Below are 14,218 nucleotides of genomic sequence, written 5' to 3'. Positions count from 1 at the left end.
GAATCTAAACCACTTTTTGTTTGATTTTTGCGCGGGGTGATAAAGAAACGCGATATATAAATTTTTCTCAATTTTCAAAGTCGACACCGCCGTTTTTCGAAAAAGTCAAAGAGCACAGCGCGTCTTCTTAGAAAGATGAAATAAAAATAATGTAAAAAAAAGATGTGACGTAAGAAACTTTGCTGCGTTTGCTTGAACTGTGTGACGTACCACTGCTTCAATTTAGAATCAGTCCAATTAATAAGTACTGAATATTATCAAATAAATTGTTTAATAACGTTCAGTAATTATTTAATAATTATGGAAATTAATAACAGGTCGAATCCGATCGGTAGCAATTTGACGGGTGATAACGTAAAATTTCTGAATTAACAAACTGCGCGTGACACAGTAAAATATTTAAATAATCGATTCTACGATTAAAAAATAATCTCGATTTTACATAAACTCGTCAAGTTGCTACTCGGACTTTTATTGATTTTACATTACATCACGCACGTTTGTTTCTACAGTCACATTTCCAAGAAATTATTGCGTTGAAAAAAAAAATTGATGCGTTTGAAAAAAAAATTGCTTTATCTCTAAAAAAAAGATTTTATCAGACGACGCTTTCGAACTTTTGAATGGTAACGTGTGTAAACAATATGTTACAAAAAATGATGATGACACCGCGAAGTGTCTAAATACGAAATTAATGATCAGGTTTCGGATGCCGATGGATGGATCGCGCAAGCGCGATTAATTGACTCGCCATTGTTATCCCCTCACGCACAAGATCTCGGGGAGAAGGGGTGAAGTTTCTAATATTTTAAGCAGCGAGACGAGATGTATGAAAAGACTCGCGCGCGCGGAACACACTGAAAGAGAAATGGGGTGTCGTGCTGCGAATCATCTCCCCGGGTCTTACCCTCGTCCACGACGCGCGTAGAGTGTGTGTATATGCACGTCCGTTGTGGTTTACCCCCCGAGAGAAGTACTTGCAATTAACCCGGTAAGACTTGGTAAAGGGTGCGCACCCTTCTTACTCTCCGTTTTTTACTCTCCTTCACACTCCTTCGTGTGTGTGTGTGTGTGTGTGTTTTTTTTTTATAGTCTAACATTCGGAGGGAACGAACCGGAATCCGCGTTGTTATTTGTCAACGCGATGTCGCACTTGTCGCGCGACATCTTTTTTTTGTTTTTGTTCGGGAAAAAAAATCGTTACGTGGAAAAATTGTCACATCTGGCGATCTGAGATTGCGTGCAATCGTATACGTGAGAATGAGACGATCTCTCTCTCTCTCTCTCTCTCTCTCTCTCTCACGTGTAATTGTGTTTAATCGTACGTGACCGGAGAATACATTCGTATACAAAAGACTTTTTTCTCCGGTGTCGTACTTGTGTCTATGTATCTTCTATATGTATATTTTTTTTTTTTTTTTTTTTTTTGTAAGACCGCGTGATTGCGCGTCCATTACGTTTGCTCGAGGGGATGAAGAATTTCTTCTCCCCGGCTGCGGAAATGCGGCTTAGTCATCGACTGTGTCGTCACTGAGTGCGCACTCGTGTAAAATCCCGGGGAAAAGAAAAAAAAAAAAGATTCTTCATTCACGGACAAATTTTTTCCTATCCGGTTACGTGCGATTTGAAATGCAATCGACGAGTGAACAAAAAAAAGTCAGAAGGAGCCGCGCGCGCGGATTTGTTTAACAATTATTCTTGTTTCTTGACAAACGTTTCTTCGAAACGCGAAATCGATCGAGCAATGAACAAACAAGCGAAACAAAAAAAAACAACGCAACGATTTGAAAACAGACTCGCAATTCTTCTGTTAAATCGAATACAATCGCGCACGAGATCGTTTCGTGCCGCCAGCTTAGAGACGTGGAATTTTTCCACACGCGAAAAGGCTCTTTTTTTTTTCCCCCTCCCGGCGAAATCATTTCTCACAATCAGTAATCGCGGCGACGACGACGACGACGTGACAAAAGGAAACAAGAGAAGTTGTCGATTGTCACTTGCTCTTGAAATCACTGCCAATTTTCCGACTCCGCGTGAAAAAGCGCTAGGAGAGAGATAGAAGGCGCCTCGGGTGCCGCAAAACCGTCATCCATATAGTGAATAGAAAGCTCGACGCGCGGCGTCGTTTCATTCTCTCAATCTGAGAATCCTTTCACTTTTTAACCCAGTTTCCATTGTCGGACCATCAAACCGAATTCTTCTCACACTCCACTAACTACCGAACTGTCTGTAATTAATGTTGCGCTCTCACGTAATCTCGTCGGTAATTTCTTTATAATATATTTTTTCGTTTCTCTGTCTCTCTCTCTCTCTCTTCCGCAAATCAACAACCGATTTATTCGCGTGTGTGCGTTCCAGTCGTTAAAAGTACACGGAAAACAATTTTTATTGTTAAAATTTAAAAAGATCGGAAATTAGAAATTTTGTTTTTCGACGAAACGTTTTGTTGGCAAACAAAATTTAACGGGCTTAGCAAATTTATTTTGCATGTAACTAATCTTCTTGATGTTCCGGCGCATCCTTTTTTTTTTTTTAAGTGTGAAATATAACGTGGATGTAAATTTCGAGCGAGAAGGAGGTAAGAAGAAAAAATTGCTTCTGACTCTTTTACCTCTTCACAAGAGTTAAAAGAGGCACAAGCAACGTATATATACATTACGTATATATATTTATATACAAAAGAATGATTAACCACAAGTCCTTGACACTCCCTGATCATTGCTCGCGAGCGCATTGTGCTTCTGTCGCGGTCCCCACGTTCGAGCGAAGTAAATCGCGAGCGTGTTGTGTTGCGTCATTTTGCGTAATATAATATTTCAATATTATATTCAATAATAATTGTAATATAATATTTTTCTGCCATAATATATTTTTAAATTGTCGTCATCTCTTTACGTGAGACGGCACATAAAAAGATGAGACGTCCGATTTGAGGAAAGGAGAAGAGAAATCCCATTTTCTTTTCCGCCTCCGGTGGCGGAGATAGAGATCGGTCCAGATCGGCGAGCACACGTGTGTGTGCGTGTGTGTGTGTGTGTGCGATGTTCTTATCGGAACTTTCTCTTGCGCGCGAGGGAAATGTGTTTGCGCGATAACAACACAACCCACCTCTCGCGCAAAACTTTTACGCGAAATAAATTCACCGCAAAGTCGCGCGCGCGCGATCTCACACGGATTGCGTCAATTCCGCACGAGTTTCCCCACTCGCGGCAAGTGTTGTCATCTGCTTTGGCTCCACGGCGAGAGCGAAACGGGCTCGCGAGAGTGGCTGAGCGTGTAGTATAGCACGGAGTATCGCCGCACGAGGTGTGTTTTCTCGCGCGATTGGAAAAAAAAAAAGACGTAGCGTTTCCGATTTTCTTTTTCCTCAAAAAACTCGACGATTTCACAGCGAGCGAACATGAGGACCCTTTGGATCGTTGCTTTCTGTCTCGCGATCTCTGCGGTTCACGGCAAGCCCATGATTTACAAGAGGAACGAGGATAACGTTTTCGAACCAGGTTGGCGAGCAATCTGTTGATTTACGGTAAAAGTTATCTCGATGACAATTTCAACAGGATTCGGTTTTTAAGAACGCCATTGTTGTTAGACGATGTAAAATTCATCATATATCTTTGGCGTGTCAAATATTCAATCAACGTTTCGATATCGCAATAATTTGAATTTGTCATCGGTGTATTATATATACAGATCGATTCGTTAACGTACGATGACAAGATATCAGCAAACAGTCGAAATCGAATTATTGATAGATTGCGCGCGGTCACGTTGATTATGCGCGCAATTGAAATTAATCCAAAAACACGCACACTATTTGATCTCGTAACACAACAAGTTAAACCGCAGAATTTTTAAGCAAATTATACAATTTTGAATGGCGCGGTCGGCGATGTACATTTAAATTCAATTTGTCTAAATCCGTCGCGCGCTAAATTCAGATAAAAAAAATTTACGGATAATCTTGGCGGTATTTGAAAATTCTTCGCTTCGGTTATTTTTTGACAATATCGTCGTGTGCATTTCGAATGTTTCTGGAAAATTATCTCGTTCGCGCTCTTTTCCTGACGCGCAAAAAATTACAATGCACATCACCCGTGTACAATAAGCCGCGTGATTTCTGTGTGCACACACACACACATACACATCTGAAGCTATAAATAACAAAATATTATATTGTTTATAATTAAAATTGTTAATTTATTAGCTGCAATTTTCTTTTATATAAAAAACTTGGTTAGTTACAGTGGATCAGACATACACGTTGAAATAAAAAATTATTTCCTTGCGCGCGCAAGAGTGCAACAAATTCTTGAAAAAGCTCAAACAAAAATATACTGAAAACTTTTCTCGATTTGAGAATTTCTCTTTCCAAAAAAAAAAAAAACGAAGATTCACCCCAAGATTGTAAATAATTTCTCTTTTTTCTTATCTCGTTAGATGTATATTGAAAAATATTTATAAAAAAAAAGAAACTGAAAAGAATCGAGCACGGAGTTACTGATTGTGCGAAATTCTATGGAATTTCGAATTCGCACTGATAGTCGGCATTTGACAGGAGAATAACAGGACGGTGACGTCAGTCGGTGTAACGCGTAGGTTTCGATTATGGCTACGTTCTAATATAATCGCACTGCCAATACTGAAAATCTACATTTTACACGTACTGTAGATTTGCATTAGTGACAGTCAAACATATTGAAACCCGCGCACACGCTTTGACGCACAGTTCAAAAATTACTGCATCGTACAGTGTGATTAAAATTTTTCATTACGGTATTTTTATAATCAAAATTCAAATTAGAAAAATAAATTGTTAAACCGCGCAAAAGAAAATTCTTTTGCACAAAGTCTCGTGTACAATATATTTTCTACATATATTACATTTGATTTTAAATATTTTCTAATTTTTTTATACAACAATTGCTAAGAAATGTTCTTAAATTGTTGTTGCGTTGCGAGTGAAAGAAAGAGATAATTCGACGGGAATAAATTCAAATTCACATTCATCAAGAGCGAAAAGAAAAATTAGCTATGTAAATGCCAAGAAAATAGATAATTAAAAAAAGAAAAAGTAAATAAATACACGTAACAAACATATGTTGACAAGTACTTAATAACAGTAATTTACAATTAGTTAATAATATTCGTTAATGATAAATATTTAATTTTCTTTTAATTATCTGCTTTCTTAGCGCGCTTTAAACGAGCATACATTTTTTTTTTTACGGTGTATAAACGTGGCTTGCCATTGTTGGCGAATATACGTTGTACATATTACATGTAACATTATAATTATCTGCACAACATACATGCGCAAGGTCTCTATACACGTTCCCATTTATATATCAGCCACAAATGCCAGCGAAGGTGTGTGTAAAACACACGATCCATTTGTGTCACTCGCTCGCTCGCTCGCAGTGTGTGTGTGTGTGTGTGTGTGTGGTAATTACACACATTCAATAGAATTCTTTCAATAAACTAGTTTTCTCTATAGATATGTATATATATATTCGAATAATTTGCAGTACCGGTGGGTGGGCGCGTTCTATACACGATATCTTAACAATGTTTGTAATTCAATCATATCCCACGACTTTCTATTTTTTCCCCCCGCATGCTGAATTGTGGAATGTCTTTAACACACTTTCACTGTGTGGTTCTTCGTGACACGTTATGTGTTTGAACAGATGTGTTGGAACAATGTTTATATTTCGCTTTTGCGCGTACATTACTCACGAGCTTGTTAACATAAAAAAACTAGCGGCGCGATAGTTTACACGTGGGAAACGTTGTCGAGTAGTAAAAGAATATGAAAAGTCTGTCGAACGTGAAATTTTTTTTAAAGATGACAATTACGACGATCGTACAAAGTTTCTATGCCAATCAACCTTGACTATACCAGTGTAACAATTCCCCGATGTTACATCAAGCTTTGATCAACAAAAACGCCGAAGAGCGCATTTAGTTTTTAAGTTATAAATTATTTAAAATATATAAATTATACGCTAACTTTAAAGAAACAAACACAAACAAATTACGCGTGATATGATTTTCAAGAGAAAATACTAATCTCTTGTTCAATCATTTGTCAACAGACACACATAGCAATAATTTTTTTTCAGTAATGGTACCCGTGTCATCCACGGTGATTCCGCTACCCGTGTACAAGGTAGGCTACGGTTTAGGCTTTATATCGAAAGATAAGAAAACGTCGTTCAAGCCAGAAGACGGCATAAAACTGATAACAAGTGAGTACAGAAAAATATATAACACAACCCATCAAACACACACAGCACGCTATAATCCTCCTAAAGACGTCCTCCAGATATTGATCTGTTAGATATTGATATCCAGAATACAATTCACCGGATCTCTGTGCGGTATATTAGGAAATAGATATTAATCAAATCTTGCAGCGATAAACTCTTTTCTGTTGATTTCTCTTTTCAGTCAAGAAGATTCAGGAGAAGAAAACGTGAACGCAACTTCGCACACTGATGGACTTTCTGGCGGTAAAGCTCGATTTCTCAACTTACGTTACACACTTGTCCATTTTATTTCGTAGCTGAGCGAATTTGCATCGAGTTTGTTCTCATCACACACGTTGAAACAAACAAAATGCAAATATGCGTATTATCTACCGTCTTACGTTATATCTAATATATTCTAGAGATATAAGTTTTTTCTCACACCAAAAATTAATATACCTCTGTAAGTTTAATTTTATTGCTCGCTCGTTAGTGAAGCAAAGAGTTTGTTATTAATAATAATTCAAGATTCAAGGCTTCCGTCTTCTGCATTGATGTTACATTTTCGTAGAATATATCAGATTGTTTGAAAAAAATATATACATATATATATATATATAAGACACACGTTTATTTTTGACAAAAATGCGATGCTAACACGTGGGAGGAAGCAAAGACAATGCTTGTACCAAATTGTCATAAAGATGGTCTAAGGGAGTTAAAGTGTTTTGAATAGAACTTTGTGTGTTAACTTCTTTAATGTATAAAATATCACTAAACGTGGTATAATACAGAAAATTAGATCTGTACACTAGAAATTGTACGTGCCGGTGATTTGTCTCAGTGTCTCATTATAAAGTAACATCCATACTTTCGCCGGTTGAAACAGCTGAAACAAACGATTAAAAATGTGCGATCGACGAATTGCGAAAAAAAAATTGAAGTTTTCATCTACATACAGAATTCGTTGAACATGAAGTCGTCCTGGTATTCCTTAAGAAACTGCGTAGATCTGTTCTCATCGAGAAATAAAGAGTACACGCGTTTCACGTCTTCGATACTGACCTGCGTAAGCACAAGTTGCGTTTAATATTACAATATCATATGTCACATATAAATTGTTACACGTAAACTACTGCTTACTTCCGTAGTCTTTTTCCTACGGCTAACAAGAGAAGCTGTTGTGATTAACTGTATCGCGTATCTTAACGATGTTTCCAAAGCAATTCTCGTCAACACAGTCAAAGCGTCATCAGCCATTTCGCAGTCTTCTTCCTCGCATCTTATCTTTAAGATTTCTTTGAGTTCTTTTTCTTGATACGGAGTGGTCGGGACGATAATCATACGATCCAGCAGATCAATTGGAATGCCATGAGGACTCTTGTAATTTGTTCCTCTAATTCTCGTAATTCCTAGAACAATTAGACAAAAAACGTTAAATTAAACAGATCGTTACGCGACCGATTAATGTTTTTTTTTTTCGTACCTCTGTTTGTTGCCATAATCACAACTGGAGCCATTTCGTTTTCCAAGGCTCGATTGAGAAATGAGAAGCACTCGATATCCAACATGTGCACTTCGTCGATAAAAAGTACACCCGGAACTATTTCCGCTTTGCCTTCCTCCCGCCATTCGGCGACTTTGGCGTTTATTTGTTCGCGTACTTCAGATTTAATCTCTCCGGTGTCTCCAGAAAACAATGCCAAAAATCCATGAGTTCTACTATTTATCACGTCGACCTCGTGCAGAGACACTGTATGAACAACTTCTTTGCGTTTTTGCAATTCGCCCTCTGGGCACTGTACGAAACGCGTTTGTGAGCCAGTAGCATCGTAATCTCGAGCTCTGGTAAAGGAACGTCCAAGTCTGTTAATTTTTCCCGTTGCCTTGTCAATTGTTATAACATCGCCGGCTTGTACCTGTAAACATAAGATCAGTTGTTTTTAAAATACATTCCTTGTGGTTTTCAAAACAGCTTATAAATTTTACAGCTGTAATAGATTGTGAATTGCAAATCTCACGTTTTCTCACCTTTTCTTTCATTAAACAGTCGATCATTTTATTTCCCAAATCATAAATTGTTTCCATCTCTGTTGTTTTTAATGTCAACTTGCCAACTTTTACTCCAACACCTGTTGCCGGTCTGTCAACCTGAATCTCCACAACTTCACCCTCTATAATTTCTGTTTCCTCTTTAATTCGAAGTCCAATGGACTTTCTGATAGACTGAGTCAGCGCTTCCGTTTTGCTCATTTCCAATGAATAAATTTCAGAACCAGCCATTGATGTAAATGGAGTATCCATGCCCAGAGCTTGTGCCAATGCCATAGCAATAGCAGTTTTCCCTGTTCCAGGCTGTCCAGCCAACAGAACAGCACGACCTGCTATTTTGCCATCTTTAATCATTTCCAGAACAATACCGGCAGCCCGGCGTGCCATAAGCTGGCCAACCATACCTTGAGATACCTAATTTTGTAAATTAATTAATTTTTTTTAGCGTTATTGCTTTATCAATCAATTGAATAAAAATAAAACTTTGACTACAGAGCCAATGTTTTTGTTTCTATTCAACTTACAGTTCGAAAAATTATCACTAATTTTAATTTTTACTAATAAATTAATCATATTATTTTGCTCCTTAATATTCTTTAGGTTTTCTGAGTGAAATATTATTATATTGGGTCATTAACCAAGACTTGTACATATAATACTCGATACAGTATTAAGTTTCTATACTTAATGACCCAATATACAAAGAGCTTATGAGATATCTGATAATTACATTGCGAGGTTCTAAACTGTCATTGAGTCCTAAACCCCTGATATGAGAATGAGCGCCAATGCGTTCAATCTTAGTGATCTCGCGGACTTCTTGCACAGTAGTAAGCACCTGAAATAAAAATTAGTTGAAATTAGAAAACAGTAATAAATAACAGAACTGTTACAACAGCTCCGTGATATACGGAGTTGTTGCACGCCGGTAAGTGTAAGATAATATGATAAAATGGATCAAACACACATTTGTGGTTGCTACGTCACACAAAAAAACTTGGACGCAAAATGTGCGTAAAATTTTCAAGCAAAGACGCAAGTGTCGAGTAAAAGAACGCGATGATTTTGTTTCGACAAAACGTACGCTTTGTTTTAAAACTCCATAGATGTATCTCAAAAAAAAAAAAAAAAACACGCGTATACAAAACAAGAGGTTATCTCAACCGCTGACGTGAAACAAATTGCGTCGAGTCGCGCAATCGTCGCGTGAAAACAATTGCAACGTACAATTCATCAATTCAAACACGTTTGAACAATAAATTTGAAGAAATAAACTCACCGCCATGAGGTATTTGTTCTTACTATCACACTTGCGTACGATCCGACACGCGATTGAAATTTGTGTTTGAAACTCCTTGTATCACGGAGCTGGCAAACGACGAAGAAGAGAGCAACTTGTTGTTGTGGTCTCTCGTGGAGACCGTTTCTGATTGGTCGATAGCGGCCATACCGCTCTCCACGTGTGCCGGAAATTTCTTTTTTTTTTTTTTACTTGTTTCAATCAGGTTGATATTTAACATAAATTTTTATACACAATAATATTTAATATCTCTAATTTACAAAAAAAAAAAAACAGGTTTTCTCAGCCTTCACGCGCGAAACTGATTACAAACTACAATCGTCGTTGAAGGAGTTGGAAGATAGAAAAAAAAAAACAAACAAACAAACAAACAATTGCCCCATACATACATTCTTTTTAATATATATAATAATTTGTATATTTCTCATGTACAAATACACAATCACACATACAAGGTACAAGCATTCCGTGTGTTCTCAGTCTCTCTTTCAGTTTTGAACAACGACATGGAAGAGCAACTTAAAAATAAATTACACAAATATTCTCCTTGAAAGAACGTACAAATTTCACACGCGTATTATCATCAGTGATTGCTTTAATGTCGCGTTCGTGATGATTTTTTATATAAAATAGTTTGCGGCGCGACTTTTTATATATAAAACAAAAATATATATATATATATATATATATATATTTACGTCAACCACATAGCACGGGCGTTGTTCTTTGCATTTATGTATCATCAACAATTGTGAAAAACGTATCGATTATTAATGGAATATAAACGAAGGCAAACACAGATCGCAATTACAAACGAAATCATGACGCAAGTAAATTAATTTTAATTATATACTCATCTAAATAGTAATAGTGTGTTGAGACGAAATTCACGCGATATAATTTTTTTTAACACGAAACTTAGGGTAACTATACATTGTATAGCTACATCTCTAAACTTTATATAAGTCTTTGAAATATTTTTTTTTATCCATTAGGTTCATATCTCTTTTTATTACAACTCGTCGTGATCCTCGTCCTTCTCGTTCTCGGTGTCGGCCTCCGCGTCGACAGTTTCTTCCGCCTCGGCGTTGCCGATCGTTTCCTCTTCCTCTTGCAATTCTTCCTCCTCCGGCATCTCGTCGGGAGCTATGCCCAGACTCTTCCTCATGAGTTGTTCGACGCTGTTCGCGAAGCTCGAGGTCTCGCGCAGCATGTAACCAGATCGCAGAGTCGCCGTTTGGAACATCATCAGCGCGATATCCTTGGCAGTATCGTCGGACGTGTCGACCTCGACTCGTCTCAGCAGCTCTCTGATGAGCGGATGTCGCGGATTGATCTCTAAGATCTTCTTCTGGCTCAAGTAATAGGATTTTTGCGGATCTTCGGCCTTCTGGTGCGCGTTCGAAATCGCTAACCGCTCCATATTGCCGGTCCAACCGAACATACTGGCGACCAGAGCGCAGGGCGAGTCGGTAAGACGTTCCGAGACCTGCGACTTGCTGATGTGATCCTTCAGAACGTCGTTCAACCACTTAACCAGAGGTTCGAACGTTGTCTTCAACTGTTCCATTCGCTCCTTCGCCTGTTCGCCTTCGTCCAAGACGAGACCCTCCTTCGCTACATTCTGAAACTTCTTGCCGTCGAATTCGGGCAACGCCGAGATCGCGTACTCGTCCACCGCCTCCGTCAGGTACAGCACCTCGTAGCCTTTCTTTTCTAATCGTTCGAGGAACGGCGACTTCCTCACTTCTTCCTCCGACGGGCCGGCGAGGTAATAGATGTGTTGCTGGTTAGGTTTCATGCGGGACACGTATTCCGCGAGAGAGGTCATATCTTTCTGCGACTTGGACGATTTGAATCGCAGGAGTTTGGACATTCTCGCGCGATTCTGCGGGTCATCGACTATGCCCAGCTTCATGTTCGTGCTGTATTCCTTCCAGAAGGTTTCGTAATCCTCCTTAGGGATCTTCTTGATCATATCCAGCACCTTTCTGATAAGTTTCTTCTTAATGACCTTGATCAGTTTATGTTGTTGCAGATCTTCACGCGAAACGTTGAGCGGCAAGTCGTCGCTGTCCACAATACCGCGAATAAAGTTGAGATAGTTGGGCATCATATCGGCGAATTTGTCGGTAATGAAGACCCGTCTGACGTAGAGCTTGATGTTGTCGGCTTTGGTGCCGTAACGATTGAAACTTTCGTTCGGTTGAACCTTCGGAATGAACAAGAGTGATTTGAAGGTTACTTCACCTTCTGCGACGAAGTGCGTTTTCGCCAAAGGTTCCTGACTGTCTTTGGTCAGCGTTTTGTAGAATTCGTTGTATTCCTTTTCCTCAACCTCGCTCGGTTTCTGGGTCCAGATTGGTTTCGAGTCGTTTAGTAATTCCCAGTCCCACACGGTCTTCTCGACCTTCGTCTTCTTCTTCTCCTCTTCCGCTTCCTCTTCAACCTTCGCCTCTTCCTCTTCGTCCACGGTCTTGTCCTCGTTCTCTTCTTTCGAGGCCTTATCCTCCTCTATGTCCTCCGCGTCGACTTGTACGACTTTGCTGTCCCACAGGTATATAGGGAAGTTGATGAACTGCGAGTATTTCTTCACTAGGTTCTTTATCGTGTCTGCCTCCAGGAAGTCCAATGCTTCTTCTTTCAAATATAAGCTACAAAAAAGATAAAGAAATTAAAAAATTGAACTGCTTTTTGTTATCAAATAACGGAGTTGTTTTTAATAATATTGCAGAAAAGAAGTGCATCTTACCTCACGGTTGTTCCTCTCTTCAAAGTGTTTCCTCGCGGATCTTCTATGATGCTGTAGCTGCTGCTGTCCGACTCCCAGATGTACTGCTTGTCGTCATTGTGCTTGGTTGTCACAACAACGACATTGGCGACCAAATAGGCGGAGTAGAAACCGACACCGAACTGACCGATCATATCGTTCATGTCCTGAGTGTTCTTGGCGTCCTGCATCTTCGCCAGAAACTCCGCCGTGCCAGATTTCGCAATCGTTCCAAGATTGTTCACCAGATCTTGCTTGGTCATGCCGATACCGGAATCCATGATATGCAACACCTTGTTTTCTTTATCGGCTTTTAATCTGATAGCCAATTCGTTGTTGGTATCCAATACGTTCTTGTCGGTGAGAGACAGAAGTCTGATTTTGTCGAGCGCATCGGACGCGTTCGAGATCAATTCTCTCAGGAAAATCTCCTTGTTGCGATACAGAGAATTGATGATAAGCTTCATAATGCGATTCACGTCGGTGTTGAATATGAATTTCTCAGACTTTTCTCTCAGTTCTTTTATCTGAGCGGTGTTTAGACCGTCGATCTTTATAGCCTCTTCCTCTCTTTGCACCGCTTCATGATCTGTGAGATTTTTAAACATACAGAGTTAAAAAAAAAAATCTATTCCTCGATTACAAAAATTTGAAGGATCGTGAGTGAAACTATCTTTTGTGTGAAAGTGGCTGATACAGAAATTATTTTACAAGTTAGTAAAATAAAAAAGTTACATTAATATATCAAAAACATTTATAAATTAACATGCGAATGATCAGCCAAGATCATATTGGAGCACTGTGGGAACTCCATTGCCTGCTTGTAAAATAATTGTCTGTCTGTGTAAAACAACTCATGACTTCTCTATTTTATCTGAACAATCTTTCCCTCTCACTTCTGCGAGTTTCCTCCCACCTGTTACAAAATTCGTGCTCACGAAAAATTCATCAACAACTCAATGAATAAATTAAACAAACCTGTTCGCGATGCTTCTCTGCTGGCGCCTAGGTCATCGTCCACCGTGCCGACGTCTTCCGGGTCGTCCTCGGCGCGGACGAATCCTAAAAAAAACAAAAAAAACGAAATGTAGGAAACGTCTGAAAACCGGTGCGATTTCTCTCTCTGTCTCGCGGAATCGCGGATTCAATATCGAGAAACAAATTGCTTACCGGTCAGCAAAATCAGGGCCGCGATCGCGAAGACGAGTTTCTTCATGGTCAATCGCCGTGGAACCGACGACGTGGACAAATTACAAAAGAGGATGCGTCACAGCAAACTGTGCGTTCGACGGTACTACTACTACGTGTGCACGCGCTGATCCGAGTTGTTCCGCTGTTTTCTCGCCGACTGTCACGAAGCGGTCGCGAGGTCGACGCGATATACGTGACGTGAACCGCGCGATCGGCCAATCGCGAGCTACCACGCAACACGCGCACCGGCCAACTACGTGCGCGCCGGCTCGCGACCGCATCCAAATGTCATCCGGTTATTGGTCTAGCCTGAGTGTACGGCGTGTCCTATTGTTGTTTCTAGAAGATTCACATCCGCGCGCCAGACACGTCGATCCAAATCGATTTTGACGTTCACTGAACCCGTAGTATTCAACAACAACCCCCGTCCTGGGGTTGAAGAACGAAATCGAGGAAACGGACAGACGAAAGTAGCTCGTGACAACACGTCGCTGTTGACAACACGTTGCGAACGAGTTGTTCTGACCGTTTCGGACAGATTGTTATCATGTGCGTTATTCGTTGAACAAACAATAAAACCGTTTAATTAAACCTTCAATTAAAAATGATAAGAAAACAATCGCTCCGCTGATTAAACAAACGAACGACCCGCCTTAT

General features: G+C 39.5%; 3 protein-coding genes across 3 annotated transcripts; 1 reads left to right on the top strand and 2 right to left on the bottom strand.

Annotated features, from left to right (window-relative positions):
* Positions 1-3,184: 3,184 nt before the first annotated feature.
* LOC109858719 lies at positions 3,185-6,862 on the top strand. Its single transcript, XM_020436238.1, has 3 exons — positions 3,185-3,500; positions 6,123-6,248; positions 6,451-6,862. The coding sequence occupies exons 1-3, from the start codon at positions 3,401-3,403 to the stop codon at positions 6,477-6,479; spliced, it is 255 nt and encodes an 84-aa protein (XP_020291827.1). The 5' UTR covers positions 3,185-3,400; the 3' UTR covers positions 6,480-6,862.
* Position 6,863: 1 nt separating this feature from the next.
* Positions 6,864-9,720, bottom strand: LOC109858718 (ruvB-like 2). Its single transcript, XM_020436236.1, has 7 exons — positions 9,580-9,720; positions 9,031-9,138; positions 8,280-8,714; positions 7,735-8,167; positions 7,392-7,660; positions 7,208-7,313; positions 6,864-7,137 (listed from the first exon to the last, which is right to left on the bottom strand). Exons 1-7 carry the CDS (start codon positions 9,583-9,585, stop codon positions 7,100-7,102), a joined length of 1,395 nt encoding a protein of 464 aa, XP_020291825.1. The 5' UTR covers positions 9,586-9,720; the 3' UTR covers positions 6,864-7,099.
* A 254-nt stretch (positions 9,721-9,974) lies between these two features.
* LOC109858710 (endoplasmin) lies at positions 9,975-13,753 on the bottom strand. The gene is made up of 4 exons (XM_020436225.1): positions 13,541-13,753; positions 13,349-13,432; positions 12,353-12,959; positions 9,975-12,254 (listed from the first exon to the last, which is right to left on the bottom strand). Exons 1-4 carry the CDS (start codon positions 13,584-13,586, stop codon positions 10,613-10,615), a joined length of 2,379 nt encoding a protein of 792 aa, XP_020291814.1. The 5' UTR covers positions 13,587-13,753; the 3' UTR covers positions 9,975-10,612.
* Positions 13,754-14,218: the final 465 nt, after the last annotated feature.

This window comes from Pseudomyrmex gracilis, unplaced genomic scaffold, assembly GCF_002006095.1.
Source record: "Pseudomyrmex gracilis isolate BER0280 unplaced genomic scaffold, ASM200609v1 scaffold_220, whole genome shotgun sequence".
NCBI lineage: Eukaryota > Metazoa > Arthropoda > Insecta > Hymenoptera > Formicidae > Pseudomyrmex > Pseudomyrmex gracilis.
This window is presented reverse-complemented; position numbering and strand designations above follow the sequence as displayed.